General features: G+C 47.2%; 8 protein-coding genes across 8 annotated transcripts; 5 read left to right on the top strand and 3 right to left on the bottom strand.

Moving 5' to 3' along the window:
• Nucleotides 1–258: 258 nt before the first annotated feature.
• On the bottom strand, nucleotides 259–2685 carry LOC120949959 (peflin). Its single transcript, XM_040367627.2, has 3 exons — nucleotides 2504–2685; nucleotides 1953–2199; nucleotides 259–1825 (listed from the first exon to the last, which is right to left on the bottom strand). Exons 1-3 carry the CDS (start codon nucleotides 2513–2515, stop codon nucleotides 1455–1457), a joined length of 630 nt encoding a protein of 209 aa, XP_040223561.1. The 5' UTR covers nucleotides 2516–2685; the 3' UTR covers nucleotides 259–1454.
• A 2478-nt stretch (nucleotides 2686–5163) lies between these two features.
• LOC120951562 (survival of motor neuron-related-splicing factor 30) lies at nucleotides 5164–6525 on the top strand. Its single transcript, XM_040370342.2, has 3 exons — nucleotides 5164–5331; nucleotides 5422–5825; nucleotides 5896–6525. The coding sequence occupies exons 1-3, from the start codon at nucleotides 5290–5292 to the stop codon at nucleotides 6167–6169; spliced, it is 720 nt and encodes a 239-aa protein (XP_040226276.2). The 5' UTR covers nucleotides 5164–5289; the 3' UTR covers nucleotides 6170–6525.
• Nucleotides 6526–6665: 140 nt separating this feature from the next.
• Nucleotides 6666–7419, top strand: LOC120949112 (mediator of RNA polymerase II transcription subunit 10). The gene has a single exon (XM_040366129.2). It carries the CDS (start codon nucleotides 6761–6763, stop codon nucleotides 7151–7153), a length of 393 nt encoding a protein of 130 aa, XP_040222063.1. The 5' UTR covers nucleotides 6666–6760; the 3' UTR covers nucleotides 7154–7419.
• Nucleotides 7420–7636: 217 nt separating this feature from the next.
• LOC120949111 (solute carrier family 12 member 8) lies at nucleotides 7637–11850 on the bottom strand. Its single transcript, XM_040366128.2, has 5 exons — nucleotides 11077–11850; nucleotides 9507–10989; nucleotides 9177–9440; nucleotides 8925–9103; nucleotides 7637–8857 (listed from the first exon to the last, which is right to left on the bottom strand). The coding sequence occupies exons 1-5, from the start codon at nucleotides 11106–11108 to the stop codon at nucleotides 8698–8700; spliced, it is 2118 nt and encodes a 705-aa protein (XP_040222062.1). The 5' UTR covers nucleotides 11109–11850; the 3' UTR covers nucleotides 7637–8697.
• Nucleotides 11851–12071: 221 nt separating this feature from the next.
• Nucleotides 12072–14852, top strand: LOC120949692 (selenocysteine-specific elongation factor). Its single transcript, XM_040367134.2, has one exon. The coding sequence runs from the start codon at nucleotides 12298–12300 to the stop codon at nucleotides 13888–13890; it is 1593 nt and encodes a 530-aa protein (XP_040223068.2). The 5' UTR covers nucleotides 12072–12297; the 3' UTR covers nucleotides 13891–14852.
• Nucleotides 13995–19741, bottom strand: LOC120949693 (syntaxin-6). Its single transcript, XM_040367135.2, has 5 exons — nucleotides 18993–19741; nucleotides 16485–16654; nucleotides 15730–16387; nucleotides 15566–15660; nucleotides 13995–15478 (listed from the first exon to the last, which is right to left on the bottom strand). The coding sequence occupies exons 1-5, from the start codon at nucleotides 19019–19021 to the stop codon at nucleotides 15402–15404; spliced, it is 1029 nt and encodes a 342-aa protein (XP_040223069.2). The 5' UTR covers nucleotides 19022–19741; the 3' UTR covers nucleotides 13995–15401.
• LOC120949694 (chymotrypsin inhibitor Ani s 6-like) lies at nucleotides 16661–17802 on the top strand. Its single transcript, XM_040367136.2, has 2 exons — nucleotides 16661–17115; nucleotides 17196–17802. The coding sequence occupies exons 1-2, from the start codon at nucleotides 17046–17048 to the stop codon at nucleotides 17423–17425; spliced, it is 300 nt and encodes a 99-aa protein (XP_040223070.2). The 5' UTR covers nucleotides 16661–17045; the 3' UTR covers nucleotides 17426–17802.
• Nucleotides 17887–18522, top strand: LOC120949695 (chymotrypsin inhibitor-like). Its single transcript, XM_040367137.2, has 2 exons — nucleotides 17887–18011; nucleotides 18102–18522. The coding sequence occupies exons 1-2, from the start codon at nucleotides 17954–17956 to the stop codon at nucleotides 18299–18301; spliced, it is 258 nt and encodes an 85-aa protein (XP_040223071.2). The 5' UTR covers nucleotides 17887–17953; the 3' UTR covers nucleotides 18302–18522.
• Nucleotides 19742–20736: the final 995 nt, after the last annotated feature.

The following is a 20736-nucleotide window of genomic DNA, read 5'->3' on the forward strand; positions in this document are numbered from 1 at the left end:
GTGCGTAACAAAATGTATGTACACCAGTTTATTTGTTTTCTCAACAGGTCTATTGGTACGTTTTTAATTGTTTTATTTCATTATAACAGATTTTGAGTCGACATTAGCTACATTGAGTCTGAATGAAAGATATAAAAAATAATTCAAAATTTTAGTTTCCGTCAACATATTTTTCGCTAAATGTATATTATATTAACAATAAGAAAAAAAAAATAGATTTAACGGCTTTCTCTCAGATTAAACACGATAAACCATTCGTATTAGATAATAGTACATTTATTACCAATAGAATAAAATACAATAATTTTTTCGTCGTTGTTGCCATCGCCGCCACCACCGGACCCCGCTCGCTACTGCTACCTTCGCTCAAGTTACTAAGAGAGCCCGTTAGTAGCTAGCAGCCCCACAACCCCCACCCCAACATCATCATCATTCAGCACAATCTGGCGGCGGTTGCGAAAAACTTACACCACACAAGACGACGACGACGACGACGATAGCTCCAATGCGCAGAAACCATTGCTAATCAACTCAAAAGATATAACTGGCTCCAGCAGAGTACACACACGTGCAGCACAGGGGAATCGCTCTCTATCTCCTCACGGAACCCAAGACGCATGTGGATGATGGGGGCCCGCATTAATGTTTGGCATGCATGTTTGCCGCCCTTTCCCAGCCTGCACCCCTCCACCAGCACTACTTGACGTACAATCTCCGTTTCCGCACATGCCGTTTGCTCTAGCTTTTTGAAGTAGATATAAATTATGACGCATATATATGAGTTGTTGTTCTATCTGTGTGTGTGTGTGTGTTTGTGTGCCATTTTCTTGTGTGTCTAGTTGAACCTTCTGCTGTACTATTACACCTTTCTCCTGCACTACGATACGATGATTATTATTGGTGTTACGGGCATTAGGAATAAGTTAATGAATGTTAACCGGGTTTACAGTACGTTTGCTTGGGCATCATTTGTTGCACTGATTGTTTCTCGTCTGCGTCCGCTTGGTTTGCGGGTGATTCCCCCTCCCTTCAGCGAGTTCCTTTCCTCTCCATCTGAGTGTTCGTTCTTTTTGATTCTCACAAAAGCGTATTTCATTCAACTGAATAAGGCTCATCCAGACAAACATCCGGTATCGTCCATCCTCTCCGGGCCAGGTCTTTCCGTACTTCACACATCTTCACACACACACACATCCTGGTTTTGTTTTGTCGGTTTGTCGCTTTGTCCGTTAGTAGAATACTTTAACAGTGAATCATTACCGTGCTTTACTTTATCGCTGCCCCGTGTTTGTGTTGATGTGTTGTGCCGGCTGTGTGTCCGTGTCCAAGTGTGTGTGTCTGTATGTGTGTGTCTGTATGTGTGTCTCGGTGTGTGTATGTGTGTGTGGAAACGATAGCGGTTAGGTTAGGAGCATCGAAGTTCATTCGGCCTGACTGTCCCCGCCGGCACAGTTTTAGGAACACATGGAGAGCGCGATGCCGAGAAAGTCCTCGAACCCGATCGTAATGATGCCCTTCTGCTCGGTGTCCCGGACGCGGAACGCGTCAGTAAAGCGCTGTATCTGGATGCACGTCACGATGAACTGGTCGACCGAGATTTCCTTCCGGTTGATGGGATCGTTTTTCGCAATCAGGTACTGTATGAACTGGGGCGAAAAGCGGAAACCCATCTGCGTCAGCGCCTGGGTCAGCTCGGACTCCTCGATGTGGCCGGATGCGTCGCGATCGAAGTTCTTAAACACGTGCAGCCACTGGTTGATGTAGTTGTACAGCTTCTCAAAGTCGTAGATGTCGACCGTGCCGGTCTTGTTGCGATCGAACATGCCTATACACGAACCGGGGGATGAGAGAAACGGAACAGAGCAAAGAACCGTACAGTTGAGTCATCAGCAATTCCTCAAGCACTACCGCTCACATTACACACACTCGCGCGCGTAAGCACAAAAACTCACTGATCATCAAATTGCAGGCCGTGTCGGAGAAGTGGTCGCCCCGTCCATTGATCAGCGCTTGCTGCAGCTCCCGGTTGTTGATGCGGCCTGTGTTGTCTTTGTCGATGTTGCGGAAAATGTTCTGGATTTCCGGATTGACGGGCGGTTGCTGCGGTGGCGGTGCGTAACCACCGTAACCGCCTCCGTACCCGCCCGCTGCAGCCGGGTTTTGTCCATAGCCTCCATACTGTTGTTGCGGGTATCCTCCCTGGTAGAAAACGTCCCGTCGAGACACACGAAACGACACAATTAGAATGAATAAAGCTGGGCGTATACACACACGCACGAACGCAGCGGAGGGGGGAGTCAAGTGTGCACCAATGATTCACACCATTCCAGTAGTTTGGCCCAATGTTGGGGCTCTCTATCAATCTAGTTAGCATCGCAAAAGTCGCGTAAATAAATCACCACAGTGACGGACGGGTCAGGTGCACCCTCCCCCCAAACAGAGGGAATGGGGCAAAACAACACGTCAGCTTTTATCAAACAGGCCGAAATCGGCTGGCACTCACCTGATAAGCCATCGTCGTCTAGATTTCTATCTTCGCTCAAACACACAAACACTCCAGAATGGGAATAATAACTTAATCACGTACAGATAAAACGAACGCGAACAACACGGTGCTGCCTATTGCCGACGCGATTTTTTTTTATCTTTGCTCTACCTAGCTGGCGAACCAAATGACGGAACGGTGGGCACTGTCAACTGTCAACTGAAAAATTGGCAATATTTCTGCACGTACTCTGCAGGCGTGCTCCAAACGGCAAAATTTGCAGCTCTTTCCCGCTGCGTAAAAACAAGCTCGCCAACGCTCCAGATCGGTACGATTTGCCCTCGCTGGCGAGCGTTTTTGAAAGGCATTGTGAGGGTTTTTGAGAGTTCAAGATGGCCGCCAAAAAACTCGCACTAGTGTGCGAATGTGTTGGTGGACAAAATTCAATGGCAAAAAAAAAATCTCGCCACCATTCCCACCACCTCTCCTTCATTGTCTTCCAAGGCTCCTTTATTCCATGTGTGCGCCATATAAAGTACCTGAGCTCCGCCGTCTCTCTCATACATGTTTCGCTATTACATCAACTGATCGGCGGAGGCTTTTTATGCACTGGCTTCATTTACTGGTGACCTTGACGCTGAGGGAATCGGGGAAAACCGGTATTGAACTTTTATCGGTGCTTTTATTAATGTACCCAAGCACCACCGATTAAGCTTAAACGACTGGAAAATTGAATATCCATTGAAAAAAATGAAACCTCCACAGCTTCATTGGTTTGATCAATAGATGGCGTATTACAACTCATCATTATATTGCTATCCTTTTCTTGCAATGTATTTTGACAAGTTTCATCTTATCATGACCTATATAGCCTTCTAACTTTCCGAGCAAAAATCTATTTGAATGGTCGTGTGGTCAGATATGTGGGTATCAACACCAACGACCATTACTCAAATCTCACTAGCTTCAGTGATGGTGATTTCCGTTGGAGTTTAGTATTTAAACAATCGTATCGCCGTTCTAGTTCTAGCGATGCATAACTTCAATGCGAAACCATACAACAGTACAGAGTAAATGAGAAAGCTCCCCTCCAAGCGATGAAGCTCAACTGGTTGGGTATCCCACAAACAGATGGCGCCGCCAGCTTTTTTGCTATTTTTAGAATGCATGAGTCGTTTGCCGTCTGCTAAACGAAGTCTTTCTATATTCCGTTTAGGTAGAGAACTTGAGTCGTTTATAAGCCGTTTAGTAGTCGTTTATAGGATTTGTGGCACTTGGGTATTTATTTCGTGCCAGTTCTGCTAATCATCAACTGTTCTACGAAGGCTCATGGTCATGGCTGTCTCCTTCCACATAGGCCATGCGTGCAGCAGGTCCACAAGATCGGAGTCGGAATAAACGATTGTCAACCCAAACGATTGATGCAAGAAAGCATAAGCAACTCCGACCCATTGTTGCAGTGAGTCTAGGTCGGGTCTTGAACCTATTTTGGTCCGATTCCGACCCGAACTCGCGCCCCAACGGGTCGGAATCGCTTATGCTTTCTTGCACCTAACGGGTTGATCCGAACGACATTACGGGTCATAGCGCACATCACCGGCATGCACCACACGCTTGCTGACGGTGAACTGAATCGTACTCGAGGGCTGGATCAGGTTGAGCTGCGTCTTTTGTAAATCGGAGACAGACGAAGACGGATGGGAAGTAGGCCTAGTCACCTTTCCTACGTGCTCAACCGTGAATAGTCCACCTAAAATGATGAGGCAAACGTGTTGATTACACATCTTATAATGTACATTTTTGCGTGTGTTTTGAATTGAGGTCCTACGCGTTGCTTAGCTTTCCTACGGCCCTTACACAGCAATTTAATTACATTTGTACTAAACTGTAATCGATTCCGAGGTAATATTTTTTTGATTAACACAAGAACACTATCAATAGATCATTTTTAGCAACAAAATACGTTGTCATATTCGGTACCGGCCGGTACACTTCGGCCGTCATGTCGCTACCATTACTATAACATTAGGAATTGTAGACATTCTCTGTCATTATAGTGAACTAGAACAAACAAGCACTTGTGAATTTCACTCACTTTTAAACACTGATCCTAACAAATAACAAACCCAAACGAATATGAGCCACATATTCATAATTAATATGGTTTAACTCACTAATATCACGGTGTGCCATTCCGCTTGTTCCCGCATCCTCTTCATCCAACATGTTCTGCCGATCATACTCCGTGGACATAGCTGCAAGCTTCTTGTTCCGCCGGGAAGTAACTTTTCTGCTCCTCCTCATTGGTTGTGTATCCATTTTACTGAAAAAATTCAACAAATTTTCGCAAAACAGCACAGCACAAAATTTATTTTCTTCTTTCGTCAAACATCAAGGCCAAATAAATGACAGCTGAAACCGGTGCCATCGTCGTTCGTTACAAGAAGATCACACGCACACAATCATACTTGCCACTTCCTACACGGTTGATCATACACACACATCCACACTTTAGAACGGTTCGAGCACCAATCGAGCAAAATTAGTAATGAAGTGGGCGTGAGGGGTACAAAACCTCAGTTTTAAACGAGTAAAGGAAGGGTAGAGAAAATGAGCGAGATGCAGCGATATTCGTACGTCAAAACCCCTCGCCATGTTGTACGGGCGGGTTGACATGAACTTTCTACGAAAATAAAAAGAAGAAAACATTGATGTTGCCGTATCGAAGCGATCGCTCCTGCTGCAGCTGAAAACTGAAAACAAACCCAATAAACTAGGCGAATCTCGGTTGATAGTACCCCAAAATGGCAGACGATTTGCAGAATTACAAGCTGCAACTACAGCAGGTAATATTAGCATGCGCTGAATGGCGGTAAAGGTTTGCGATTAGTGAAGCCACAGTATGCCAATGCAGCGCTCCGTTTTCGTAACCCTAGGTCGAAGCTGCCCTGCTAACAGATCCGGAGAACTCGGAACTGCTCAAGCTGAAGGAGGACCTGAACGAGGTGATCGAACTGACGAAGGATCTGATCAAGGCGCAGCAGGAACCGGAACAGAAAAAGTCGTCGTACATTGAGCCGGCCACAAGCAGCTACTACGAGGGCGTCTCGGGAGCGGACAAGAAGCAGTCAAAGCCAGCGAAGGTATGGAAGGTGGGTGATAAATGTTCTGCTAAGTGGATTGAAGACGGTCAGTACTATGATGCTACCATAGAGTCGATCTCGGAAACGGGCGAGGTGAACATCGTGTTTGAGGCGTACCAGAACCGGAGCAACACCACGATTAGTGAGCTGAAGGAGCCAAAGACACGGAACGAGGTGTTTCCCGCCAACAGTAACAAGTGAGTGGAAACCGCCTCTACGCAGGCAGGCAATTATGGGAGCTCATATGCGCTAATCATTTCTTTTCAGACGCATGCGGCACAATCAAAAGGAATACCTGAAGAAAAAGAAGATGAAAAAAATCCAGCGATTCAAGGAGCTGGAAGAGGAACGGGAATGCGAGAAGAACAAATGGCTTCAGTTTACCGCCAAATCATCGAAAAAGTCCGGTGGCGTGAAACCGAAGAGTATTTTTGCTTCGCCCGAAAATGTGAACGGCCGGGTCGGTATCGGTACTTGCGGTGTGTCCGGCAAACCGATGACGGAGTTTTCACACGGAGAAAAGTACAGGAAAGGTGTTTAGGGACGCTTTTGCTGGCACGAACGAGTGCTGGGGCTGAGAGGTTGAGTGCTCCACACGAATCGTTCTGCTTTCTTTTTTCAATCGAAGTAAATTCTTGATATGGCTTAAAAATTAAGATTACTGCACACACATACACACACGCACATAGGCTTGTGTGCAGTTTGTCTACACCTTTTTACCTAATCATTTTACACAGTGAAATGGTCCGTCTTTGCCATCGCAGTTCCGGCAGAAGCCCCCTTTTGCTGGTGAAGGATTTAAATTCCAGGACGAGCAATTTGGGTACGTGTTGCGAGCATACTGAGTGGGTGGAAATTATCATTATGAACTACTAATAAAACAAAAATTAGTTAAAAGCTGCTGATTTTCTATTTTTTATTAATTTGTTACCAAAAAGCCCTCTGCTACTGCTGGTTTAGGCTAACCCGAGTTGAAGTACTGAAGCCGATGTGTTAAACTCAAATTGAGAATAAAAAAAAGTTTGACGTACGATGCGAGTGAAATCAAAACATTCTTCACAAATAAATCCACCCGCGGTCGTACGGTTCCCTTTTTTTCTGCTTCGTCTCCGAAAATATTTCCCCCTTCAAGATGACTTCGCCGTTGGAAAACCTGGAAAATCATCTGGAAATGTTCATCGAGAACGTGCGCCAGATCCGCATCATCGTGAGCGACTTCCAGCCCCAGGGCCAGAATGTGCTGAACCAGAAGATACAGTCGCTCGTGACCGGGCTGCAGGAGATCGACAAGCTGAAGAACCAGATCGACGTGAACGTGCCGCTGGAGGTGTTCGACTACATCGACCAGGGGCGCAATCCGCAGCTCTACACGAAGGACTGCATCGATAAGGCGCTCACGAAGAACGAGGAGGTGAAGGGCAAGATTGACTCGTACCGCAAGTTCAAGAGCAACCTGATGAAGGAGCTGAGCGAAACGTTCCCGGTGGAGATCAGCAAGTACAAGGCAATCCGGGGCGACGAATAGTAGTGGCACTCGGTTTGAGCGACGGTTGGACCGCGTGCGTCCCGACGTCTAGGAGTGATGTATGTCTGTGTGTGTGGGATGTATGTCTGTGTGTGTGTGTCTGTGGTGGCAACCCCGCTTGGTGTACTAGACGGCACAGCGGGGGGAGAAGAAATGGCTGGTAGCTGGTATCGTAACAAACGAACTATCTTAGGATGTAACTGTTTATATTAATACACGCGCGTAACTTACTATGTACTACAAAATAAAGTTTTTCTAAAAGCTTACTAATGCAATCGTATTCCTTTCCCGGTATCTTCCAACGGTCCAAAGTTATCCAAAGCTACCTTTTTTTAAATTTCTTTCCTCCTTTGTTCTGCTTACAGCGCTAGCAACGTGTTGTCTTACATTGTCAGTTATATTTATTTTTTTTTTTTTTACACAGCGTTAGTACATCCCAAGTGGTACCAATGGGGGACGCTCAATGCTTTACGATCGTCCGAATAACAATAGAAAGGAATCACTTGCATATTTATTGTTCTCTCGTTCTCGCTGACGAACCGAAACGTATAAAGTTTATATCCATTAATTGTACTTATCTAAGATTGGTTCCACCGATACGCTTCCCCCGGGGGATGGTTGGATTGATTTTTAAGCAGTCTATCTACCTGGAATCGACAGGACAGGGCAGTTCGTGAGGAGCACTCGCAAGCCAATGTGCCAGAAGAAAAAGCAATACTGTATGCCAAACAATGCAACGTTCGGCCACTATTACGCCATCTGCCCGATGGCAAAACATAGGTTAGTAATAGTTTGTTCTAATCTCAACGTTAGCTTTCACTGGAACGTAATTTTTAATGCTGCAATAGACGCGGGGAATTAGTTTGCGCTGGTCGTCGGGAGGGTACGTTAATAAATTAGCTGGAAATGCGTTATTTAAAAGGACAAACTCAATGTACAATTCTTACGCTAGTAGTTGTAAGCTGCAACACAGTAGGGAAGGGAACAACGATACCTTCTTCTTCTTCGTATGTACACATAATTTCATTTGTTGATCCTATGCTACGGTTTCTTGTGTTTAGATGACTGATCATTCCCTTTTCTATCTCTTCCTAATCAATTTTGTCCGTTATTTGTTGCATACGTGCGCGTTAGTGATACGTTGGACATTTTGATGTGTAATGCTCGATATTGCTTGTTACAATCTCCTATACAGTGGACTAAATATGTTTTACATTGAACTTTTTTTTTGTCGAGCCGCTTTGAGAATTTACAACCAATCTACGCTATGCCCTCCACAGCGCTTTCCATCATCAGTACACTTTGGCGATCGATTATCATGTACGGCGGGTTACACGAAGGTTACACGAAAACGAGGATATGGGGGGGTTACATCGTTTACAACGGAGCAGACCGTGCGGTGTACTTACTGGTCTGTGGCTAGTAAAAGGAGTTTCTCATTTGTTTTTTTTTTGCGTTTGTAAGCGCTTTCTTAAGGGTGCTGCTGCTAATGGCTGCATCCCTACAAATCACATCTCTCTCCACTTTGTGTCTACTTTTTCTGTTCACACTTCATCCACATACCTCCCCTGCACGACTGCAGTCTGATGGTATCGCCGCCGGGAGGCAAAGTCTTCATTTTCTTCATTCAGTTGAGCAGACGCGAGGTTTACGTTCGGGCAGGTTTGGGTAACTACGACCTGTTCGTAATCGTGCATACGTTTTCTAGAATAAAAGGGGGATTGGATGTACCGTTAATAACCTGTAAAGGTGCTGGAATTGAACGACTTACCCAAAGCAACGGAAAACGACATTTTTTAACCACACAAAGAAGCGGAACTCGTGAGCCAGGCCCGGCTTCACTGCTGGATTCGCCGTACCGACATAGAACCAGACGATAAACACGGTCCCGATGCAGATCAGTGCGTACACCCAGCTTACTAGCAGCATAACGAGAATTTTTATGCCAGCCTGGAAACGAAAAAGGATGTTTTGAGTCAGTTGCCATGGCAACGAAGACGAGGTCGAGATGGACTGCACTTACCCCAATTAAAGAGGCCCACCGATTGCAGAAACCGGAGTACCAGTTTTTAGTCTTGGAGTGAATGGGTGGTCGAATCGGTGCGATAGGCTCGTCGTCCGCTTCGCTCACGGAGTTGGCATTGTTCGCACTGTTGGTGCCATCGCGGAACACCACTTCCGAATCGGCGCTGGTAATCGACGAGCTGTGAGGTATTCCATTTGGTTGCTGCGATCGTGCGCTCGTTGCCGCATTTGAAGGCACATGTTGTGGTGAGTTGGACGGGGTCTGCAACAAAAAAAGGGCACAGCGTATAAAAGAGCTCTAATAAGCACAGTGCACACTCCCACTTACACCTAGATTTTTGTGACGCGTCCGCTCGGGGAACAGCTGATCGAGATCGTTGTTTTCGTGATAGTCGCCCGTCGCGCCGTAGTTGCGCGTCTCGTACAGCGGACTCTGCGCCTGTATTCGGAACCGCTCCTCGCGGTTGTTCTGTATGTCGAACGTTTGCGCCAGTGCAAAGTACGAGTAGTCGATGCAGGCGTACGTCAGCAGGAACGGCATCGTGACGATCGGGGCCAGCGTGTTAATGTCGCCGATAATGATGAACGTGGTCGTGACACCGGCCACTACGGCCATCGCGTATAGCGGCACCTTGTTCGGGCCGCGTCCCTTGCCGAGCTTGCCGATACCGGGGATGACATTCTCATTGGCGATACTTTGCAGCACGCGCGGCGTACCGTACATCGCGCCGAGGCAGGACGACATGCTCGACACGTAGATGCCGGCCAGCAGCAGGAACTCGACCGCCGACACCTGCACCGCAATCTGGTAGTCCGTCAGCAGGTGGCTCCGCTGGCACGTCGCGCCAAGGAACAGTATAAACACCATGTACAGGAACGTGGAGGTGCTGAGGGCGGCCAGCGTACCGTTCGGGATGTCCGTCGACGGGGCGCGCAGATCGCCGCTCATGTTGATGCCCGACAGGATGCCCGTGATGGTCGGGAAGAACACACCGAACACGGTAAACCACGAGGTGCCTTCCGTGTAGGCGGACCACAGGTTCAGTCCCATGTTGCCCGATCCCCACCCGTCGAAACCGTGCTCGGGCGCTTCCCCGATGAAGCTGCCCACCATAAAGTCCAGCGCGGACATCAGTATCACGATCAGCAGCGCAAACTGCAGCTTAACGACCCACTTCACACCGGCCACATTGATCACGCCGAGCAGCAGGACGGCGGCGATGGCAAAGCCACGAATCGCCCACTGGTTGCCCTCCAGCCCGACCAGCCCGGCGATCGATTCACCGAAACCGAGCACATTCAGCGCACACCCCACGGCCTGTCCGAAGCAGTACAGCAGCCCGAGCGAGCCACCGAACCGCGAGCCGAGCGTGTGGGCAATCAGGAAGTAGACGCCCCCGCTCTCCACCCTGCACCGTTCGCAGATACCGACGGCCGACAGTACGGACACGAGCGCGATGCCGACCGCACAGAACACGATCAGGATGGCATGCATGATGCCCGCCTCGGCCACGATCCAGCCGGAGCGCAGGAACACGATAACGCCGAAGATGTTGATCAGGCAGGAGGTAAACACGCCGTCCCACGTGCCAAACAGCACCGGCTGCGAGATGAAGAAGTTGCTCCTCCACCACGGCTTGTCACCCTGATCCTCGGCGAAGATTTCATCCCGACCGGACGCGTGATGCCCGCCGGCACCGTAGTCGTACTCGTTGCCCAGATCAACGAAGCCGCCGCCGCCCCCGCCGGACCGCTGGCCGTGCACACGGTTCCGTTCGGTCGGCGATGAATCATCGCTACCAAGCCCATACCTGCAAATTGAGAATTGAGAAGGAATGTGAGTGTTTTGAAAAACAGTGCCTTACAGGGTCACGTTGCCGAGGACCCTTCGCGCTCACCTGGACCAGTCCACATTCGTCCCGTTGGGCATGCCTTGCCCAAGTTAGTGCAGCCACGTCACGAACGCAAAGCAAGTGGCAAGTGGCAATATAGCAGCAACAAGTACTCCCCCGAAGCTCCGATAGCCCTTGTACTGTGTTGTGCTACTACTTTTCGTTAAAAACAATAATCCCGCTTCGGCACTCGCGCAAACCCACCCAAAGTCCGCATCTACCGCGCGCTTCGGTCTAGATTTCACCTTGCCTTTATCCGCCGTGTAAATTCCGTTGTTTTCACACCGCTTCACTAAACACCCGCGGGCACACACACATGCACACACATTCACACAACAAAAAACTCTCTCGCCGCTGGTTTCCGCTGTCCGGCCAACGTATCAATCGTCGACGTAGGTGGCTGGCGGTGGGTGTGATGTCATGTTTTCCTAACACCTTCCAGAAACTGTACGATACGCACTTGCTGCTTCTGTTGATGATAAGGATAACCTATACAGGACCCCTCCTCGGTACACCTTTGGTGGGCTTCTCCTTTTTCCGATTCCAAATGTCACTAACAAAAAAGGCTGTTCCCCGTCGTCACAACAAATAGCGCACTAGGGGTTTTACGGAAAGGGGGATTGCGTGGGGAGGGCAGGCGAGAGAAAGAACGTAGGGAAAATTTCTACCAACTCACTGAAGGCTGGAGTTGTGCAGACGGGAAAATTTGGTCCATTTTGCGTGACATTGGATGAAACAAAATTCGTTAATTGCGATGTTTCTGTGTGGGAATTGGCATGCTGAAATATGCAGCGTCATGAGAAATTGATTAAAATTATCAACAATTGATTACGCAGAGCGATAATACAGTCGGACGTGAGACAGAATATCAAATCTCGTTTACGTTATCTCTATGATTTTTTTTCTCGTATCGAGCGACTCGTTTAAAATCTTTTGCAATATTTAATTCAGTTTTTAAATTAATTTCCTTTTTCCCTCTTGTTCAAATTTGTTTATGTTTTATTTTCCCAAGAATAAACTGATCCCATCCAACGACCATCACTATCCGGAACAGTTTGGAACAGTTTGACAGCACCATAATAGGTAAACACAGCGAATGTAAACAAACATCCCGGTGTCTTGGAAAACTATTCCCAGATGCAGGGAAAAACTCGACACACCGTTTCTGAAAGATCACAGGAATAGGGAAAAACTAACACCTAAAGTTCAGTAAAAGGTTCGAACAGTATGTATCTTAACCTTAACATCGGCATACTGGGCCACGTGGACTCGGGAAAGACAACGTTGGCGAGAGCACTGAGCGCAATTGCTAGTACGGCTGCCTTCGACAAAAATCCCCAGTCCCAGGAACGGGGCATAACACTCGATCTGGGCTTCAGTGCACTGCAGGTGGATCTGCCAGACCACTTAAGGGAGCAAGCGATTGCCGAAGGCTATGAAAAGCTGCAGTACACCTTCGTCGACTGTCCCGGGCATGCTAGTCTGATACGAACCATCATTGGCGGTGCGCAGATCATCGACATGATGCTGCTGGTGATCGATGCGGAGAAAGGCATCCAACCACAAACGGCCGAATGTCTTCTCATCGGTGAGCTGACGTGCCGGAAGATGATCGTGGTGCTGAACAAGATGGATGCGCTGCAAGATCCGGCTCAGCGTACGAAAACGCTAGACCGACTGCGAAAGGGCATTGCGGGCGTGCTTTCCAAGATGTCGTTCGATGCGTCACCGATCGTGGCCATTTCTGCGTCGACGGGTGAAAACGTTTCCGCGCTGGTAGATACGATGAACGGCAAATCCTTCATGCCGCAGCGCGATATGGCACTACCGTTTATGTTTGCCGTTGATCACTGTTTCGCCATCAAGGGACAGGGGACCGTCTGTACCGGCACGGTACTGCAGGGCAGGTTGAGCGTGAACGATGAGGTCGAAATACCGAAGTTGAAACTGCAGCGCAAGGTCAAATCGATACAGATGTTTCGCAAAAGCTACCAAACCATTCGGCAGGGCGACCGGGCTGGAATATGCATAACCCAGTTCGATCCGAAATCGCTGGAGCGTGGCATCGTGTGCGTCCCGCACTACGTGCATTACGTGTACGCGGCAATCGTGCCACTGCGCAGCGTACGGTACTACAAACGACCGATCAAATCGAAGGCAAAGTTTCACATCACCTGCGGGTATGAAACGGTCGTGGCCACGGTGCTACTATTCACCGGTGAAAGCGAATCCTTCTCCTTCGCACAGCAGTACGAATACTTGGAGGAGATAGTCGCCGGCGCCGACAGTACGCAAAGGAACGTTTTTGCGCTGCTAGAATTTGAAACACCCATTCTTGCGTGCCACAATGCGCTCATCATTGGTTCGAAGCTGGACAGTGACGTACATGCGGCCGATTGCCGGATAGCATTTTCGGCTAGGTTGACGGACGTCATACGGGATAGCAAGTACGCCGAAACGGTCCTGCCGGAGCAGTTGCAAGTGTACAAGCACAAAAGCAAAAGCGGCACGATACAGCGTGTAGTCAGCGAGCATGAGCTGATCGCGGTAGGACTGTTTAAAAAGGCAGCCAACAACCGGCAAGCATTCGTGGGGTTGCACATTACGCTGTCCAGTGGCGAGTGTGGCATCATTGAGGACACTTTCGGTGCGAGTGGGAAGGTGAAGCTGCACTTTGCGCAACCCATTTCGGCCGACGTTTTGGAGCGATTACGACAGAAGGGCCCAACGACGGGCGGCGAGGAACCGATCAAAGTGGAACTTAACTTCAAAAAGTTTCTGTTTCGTAAAAATATAAAAGACAAAAAAGTGGTTCAATAAACCAGTTTGTTGAGAGTTTAAATGCGATGCATCGAATACAGCTTGTGATAAATCACTCGTTTTATAGAGAAATGTTTTTTTAATCATACAAAACCCAGCATATGTATCTTTCATTCCTTTATATTGCATTTACTTTAATCATGAATGGCTACGCGACAAAAATATTACTTGGAATTTCAAAAAACTTTACCACACTACTACTTTGTGTCTTTGTTCGAACGGTGCTCCCGCAGTGAGCGCACATTCTCCTCCTACATGCTACGTTTAGTCAGGGCCTTGCACCGTGTTAAGAAGGAAGACGTCCTCCTCCTTAGTGTTATTTCCTACACCTACATCGCCCACTGGTCAGCTTTTCTCTTCTTTTGTCCGCAACTCAGCACACATCCTCTCTGCCGATTGAACCGGTTCTTAATTGCTTTCCATTTTTGCTCTTTGCTACCACACCTAGCGGCGTCTCTATTTGTTGTTTTGTGTATGTGTTGTAATGGTTGACGACGACTCGGGGTTTAAATATAGGAAAATTTGGCTGTCTCAAACGGAGTGGTTAAATCTGAGCTACATTTAATACATTTCACGAAAAATATATGCAACGATCAATCGCTCAAATCGACTGTCTCTGATCGCGCCTGTTGCTTCTACGGGGTTTGGTTTAATATTTATTACTCTGCTATTACAGGTGTGTGTGTGTGTTGGTAGTTTTGTTTAGAAAACAGAAATAGTTCAAGTTGTAATACTAGTAAATCCATTTCTCCATTTTGTTTGCATACACTCTTTCGCCATCTTACGTGTGTGTGGGGAGTTTGTATATGGTTTGCTTATATGGAACGTATGACTAGAACGAAATCTTTACTGCTCCCAGAAGGATTAAATAAGCTGATGATGATATTCGCAAGAACCGATTGAAATATCATTCACCAGAGGAATGGGATTTTAAAACGGGTGTATTCTCGTTTGCCAAACACGGAACAAAAGTGATCTTATAAAAAATGCAAAATTAGACCGGACTTATCAAACCTGAGCAGATGATCCCGCCAATACGAAATGATGAGTACGATATTTACAATGTTTTTTAGTGTTAAGTAGCTACTCTTAGGATGAACTTAGTGGTACGAAACGTGTAGTTTACACACGCTTGACGATAGAACACACAAAAGCAGGGAAATAGATTTGCAACTTCTAAAAGTTTTAAAATAATCGATTGAAACTCTTGAGCTGGTGTTGAGTGAACCTTTTTTTACTAATGATGTAAGTTAAGAATTGATCTAAAAACTTATGGTAGAAGTTTAAAAAAAATCACAATCATTATACCTTTACGCTTTAAACGAAGTAGTAAACTACTAGTAAACTACGATACGCTCTTCCTTTTTTTTTTGGTTTGTTTCTTTAACATACTCCCTATTGCAAAAATAACTTACACCGCCTAACTTTAGCTTACTTCCCACGCGCGCCCACTCCTACCATAACCCGGGTAATCATCTTGTGTGTTCTGTTTTACGGTAGACAGATATAGATTAGAGAATGATGTAAATAATTATCACAACTACAAGTGCTATCGATAGAACTACGATTGCTGTCCACTGTCTTCGGTCTGCAGGAATGTATAATATAGGAAAAAAAAATGTTTTTATTCATTTCTAGTCAATCGACTCCCTTTCCAGTATCATTTATCACTTACCGTTGGACATGTGCAGTACCTTCGCCACCTTTTTCATGGTAGCATCGAGCTTGGAATCAGTTTGCTCCAGCTCGTTGCCAAACTCGTCCAGCATGCTGCAAAGGCAAAGAGAGAGAAACATGCATTAAACCGCAGATAGAACTCAGCAGGGACAATCAACCTACACAGCCTGCTCATCCAGCTCGATGCCTATCTGGCGGGACACCGTTTTAAGCGTGCCGATCGAATCGCTAATAATGTCCAGCTGCTCGTCCTGTCCGACCAGAATTCTGTGCTGCGTTGCGAGCGTATCCTCGACAAACCGGCTCGAGTTGGAATCGAGCACGGCACCACCGGACGCCGACGGCACATAGTGGCTCGGGCTGTCATCGAGGTTGTTCTCCAGCTTGGAGTACTTGGCCCCACTGTGCCTCGAGGCCATCGCTGCGCCGGCCGAGCTGATCAGATGTTTACCCGTTTCGGCAAGATTTAGATTGTTCACCTGGCTGTTGTTGTTCAGGTTGCAGTTTAGCGTGGAGGAGCTGCTGCTGTGTAGCCCACCGCCGGCGGTACCGTTGTTGCCGTTCAGCACGGCCACACCACCACCGTTTGATATGATGCTGTTGTTGTTGATGTAGTTTTTGCTTTGCAGCTGCTGCGGCGACGATTCGACGTTATCGAGCAGCGGCTGGCGGGCGGTAATGTCCTGGTCACGGTTGCGGCTGATGCTCATGCGATCCTTCATCGACTTCACCTCATCCCGGGTGGCGTCGATGAAATACCGGCGGCTGGAAAGTTCCCGGTTGTCGATCTTGAATTTGCTCGGATTTTTCTCTACAATACGTGCTCGGTTACGGAAGGGTAACGGGTTAAGGAAATATTATACGCAGTTGGATAACAAATAAGACAAATGTATGGAATCTTCATTGGAAAAGGATATTAATAGTGTCCTCTAGATCTTCCAAATCCCATTCGATGCTGCGGAGCGAGTTCTTCAGTTCAGTCGTTGTCCAGTCGGCCTCGGCAGTTGATCCACCCGAATGTGCATCGTTTAGTTCACGCCAGCGAATGTACAACCCACGTGTTTTATTCAATGCTTTGAATACTTCGCTGCAATTAGGGAGAGCGAAGAAGAAATACGGTAACGTCTTATACTATCTAATATCATACGGTACTTTCGATCGAGAACGTCGATCGCTGGTGTGTCAAACACAACTAACAACTCGATCGCAATGATTTCAACATCATACGAACCGAGCGCGATGTGAAACGTTAAGCAATACGTTTGGACAGCAGCTTTGATTGTTTAGGCGGAGTTGTAAAGTGGGACAAAACTAACGCCCAACGATTCATGTTTTCTGTTGACTTTCTCTCGCAATGACGTCGAATTTGTGCAGGTAAAAGCATAGAAAGGTTGAAGACTATAAAACAGGTGCATCGTGCACGATGAGGGTTTAGTTCTATGGAGTTTTAGAAACAAATTTAAACAACAAGACAAGCGATGAAGTACGTAAGATGCATCTCGTTAATCGTATTCGTTGCGCTGATGGTGACTTTCGTGTACAGCGAAGGTAAGTCATTTGCCTTCACACATATTGTATTACTCTCTGTGGTGCAAAACTAAAGCATATTTCATTTTGCTTTCCAATAGATTGCACCGTCGAGAACGAGGAATACTACAGCTGTGCATCGCCGTGTCGCCGAAACTGCACCAATCTTGGGCAAATGTTGAGCTGCACGGGTGTGTGCGTTTCGGGATGCTTCTGCCGACCGGGCTACTTTCGCCGGGAGGACAATGCTTGCGTGAAGCCATGGCTATGCTCTAATAATTCGTTGCAAAATCAGCTCACCGCCGGGAACGGCCTAGACGTACCACATTAGCGAAAACGGTGGTGTTCAATTCACCAAGACAGCCGCAACCATCCACCGCACGGGTGTATCTCAGGCACGGCAATTGTTTGTGCAGTATGGAAACCCCCAAACTGTACAAACAATTCGCTGTAAAATGGTGCTGGTGTTTCTGTTTCAATAAAAAAAACCTCCTCCTTTTCCCAATGTACTTGAGCCTCCCGAAATATGGTTGATTCATAGTATGAGTAATATCTACGAAATTGAAAAATGTTCTATAAAACTATGAAAATAGACTACATAGACTGCCGAAAGTCGGTCTCCGGCTTGTAGCACAAGCAGAAATGCAAACACATACCCTTTCCGAAGAAGGTGGTCTGTTACAGCACTGCGCTCCATGAACCGAATTCGAGATTCAAGAGCCCAGTTTTGGCGAAGAGCAGCTGTGCCAATACCGGCCCAACTGCATGCGGGACGATATAATGCGGCCGTCGGAACGTTACTGAACTTAGTCTGTTCCAATACGTTGCACAAGGAAAGCAATTTCGAACGTTCTTCAAAATGCGCGCCATCTTCGTCCTGCTCGTCGTTGCCGTCTTCGCTTTCCTGGGTGTTTCGGGTAAGTGAAGATTTTGCTATCGAAAACAAACTTCTCGGATTGAGAATTATTGTCTCACTATCTGTGTACCAATTCCAAAATCACCCACAGCCCAGCAGCCCAAGAAGTGCGGTGAAAACGAAATCTTCCAGCGCTGTGGTACCGGTTGCGAGCGCACGTGCGATAACGGTGAGACCTGGGACAAACCATGCAAGGCAGCCTGCGTTGACAAGTGCTTCTGCAAGGATGGTTTCCTGCGCAACGAGAACGGAAAGTGTGTCCGTGCCTGGCACTGCAACCCCAACCTGTAAAAGGGAAGGCATTTAACGTGTCTTTCGCATAATTTCGCTGCCACCTCACACTACCAACAACAACTGTGCCGCGGGGTTGGCACCACACATACACCATGAGGATGTTTGCGCTCTGCCACCCGTATGCAAATAGTCCATCATTCTGGTACTGTGGCGAAATAAAGCATAATTAAGAACCGCATGCAAAAAAATACAAAAACACACAACTCGTACACACCGAATGCGTCTCTCAGTGGTCTCCTGTGTGAAGGATGTTTTTTTCGGCGTTTCTTGCGTCACACTCTCGCGTGCGTAGTGTGTGGAGGGCACATTCAAGGGATGACACATTTCAGCTTCGGGAAAAGGGAAAGTTATGCGGACGATTATAGATTTCACAAAGTGCCATACGGTTGGGCCGTATGGTTGGTCGCCCTTGAGGCACAATTTTGCACTCATTTCAGTAGGCTGCGGGAATGTGCGGCTAATGTGATGTTGAAAACACGAAACTCCACTTTCCAGTTTCACATGCAATTAGAGCGTCATTTTGTCTGTCCTCTTTCAAAGAAATTGCAAGGAAACATACTGACAATGTCGATTCACCTAGCATTCCAGCATTGAAACAATCAATACCGGAGGGTTCGCGTTGCACAGCATACCCCTCTGGCGATGATGCGTGAATGAAAAACAACTCCCCCCGTTGCGGAAAACTTACTCTTTCACCACGAAAAATGGATCTTCCATTCTAGGGATTTAATTCGCGACCGTATCACAAAGCTGTGCTCTCTCATTAATGCACCAATGGACGATGCTGCCGGATGACCACTGTTGCTGCTGCTGATGTTTGCTGCTTTCCACTGGCAATCTCGTGCAATTTCACCAATTTCTTATGGCTGCCTGCGCTGGAAGTCATTGGACACACGCACACGCACTTTTCTATTTTCCGCCTTAAGCCAATGTTTCCCTCAGCGGAACGCTGTCGACACAGTGGAGTGCTGGAGGTCCCCTCCCCCGATGGTCCTTGCCCTGTGTATGGATATCCTTGCTGGGCGATGATTATAACATAACCATCGATTCGATTTCGAATGCACTGACGATGATAAGACTAACGCTTGCCTATGCCTGTGTGCATGTGTGCGTGTGTGTGTTTGTAGGAAAACTTGCTGGCCAAAGAAGCAATTTGCTAATTTTTTTCCTTCCTCGTCTCCAATCACACTTTTGCTACAACACACCGTGTCGATACTACTACTACTACCGTTTTTGCATCACACACGTACGGAAAAGCTGCTGCGTCGACGGACGGCGCGACGATTTTCCACTTTGTGTGAGAGAATTTTCCTCGCATCCTGGTGGTGCCAGAGCGCCGCTCGGGAGCGAAACAAGGAAAACCGTGTTCGCAAGCCATCGCATCGGAGATGCCGATTCTCGCCGCTTTCCACTTGTGTTTCTCTCTCTCTGTTTCTTCGCCCACTCACACCATCTGCCTTACCTCTCGGTCCGTCCAGTGGGGGAAAAACTTCGGCTTCCTCACATTGCGCCGCTTCGCGCACGGTTTCGGTGGTTTGCTCCTGAATTATTTTCCTCGAGGTAACAGGGAAAAGCTTGCATGACACCACAGTGCTGGTCGGTATTTGACAGGAAAACAAAGCCGCGCGTTTATGGTGCCGTGTCGAACAGTTGTGCGCATGAAACGGATGCCCTTTTCGGCGGCAACGAGTGCATTGGGCTTGCATTGGGCAACGAGTTGCAAAAGTTTTGCGAGAAAAATGATTTTAGTTTTTAACTAGGCAAATACAGGGTTTTCCAGGAGTTCTAATAGCTGTGGGACATTTTATTGACTCCTTGCGTAAAATGAAATTAATGTAATGGGAATTGAACTCTATACATAGCACCCTTGTACGACAAATCCAATGGGAATTACAAAGGAGCCTGTCTAACAGAGGGGTGCAATAGTCAAATTTCCATTAAATGAAGTTCACTTCCTATTAGAAAAAGTCAAGGAAATGTCCCATAACTATGAGAACCCCGGGAAAACTGTAAGAGACAAACGGTGAAGATTTCTTTAAATTCTTCTTATTATTTTTGCGCGGAGCGGAGTCATGGGGTCATGCCGACCTATACAGGCTTTCGAGACTTGGGGGACTGTGGGGGACGGTCCAAACAAGGCTTGAACCCAAAAAGGACATGTTGTTAAGTCGGCCAAGTTGACGACGATGGGCCATCAGTCACTTAGGTTCGAATTATTGAGTAAATATGTTTTATTTCCTTGGCTCATGTGGTTTATTCGTGGTTTTGAAACTATTTTCCAATTATAGCTCCCACATTTCGGATTTATTGCAAGATTCTCAACATAATAATACACACATTTCTTCTGTTTAAAGTAATTGTAAACCATTTTTTTGCTTTAATTGTAACATTCATTTCAAAATTCTTATCTAGTAGATCGCAGATGAGTCGAT

The sequence above is a fragment of the Anopheles coluzzii genome, chromosome 2, assembly GCF_943734685.1.
Source record: "Anopheles coluzzii chromosome 2, AcolN3, whole genome shotgun sequence".
NCBI lineage: Eukaryota > Metazoa > Arthropoda > Insecta > Diptera > Culicidae > Anopheles > Anopheles coluzzii.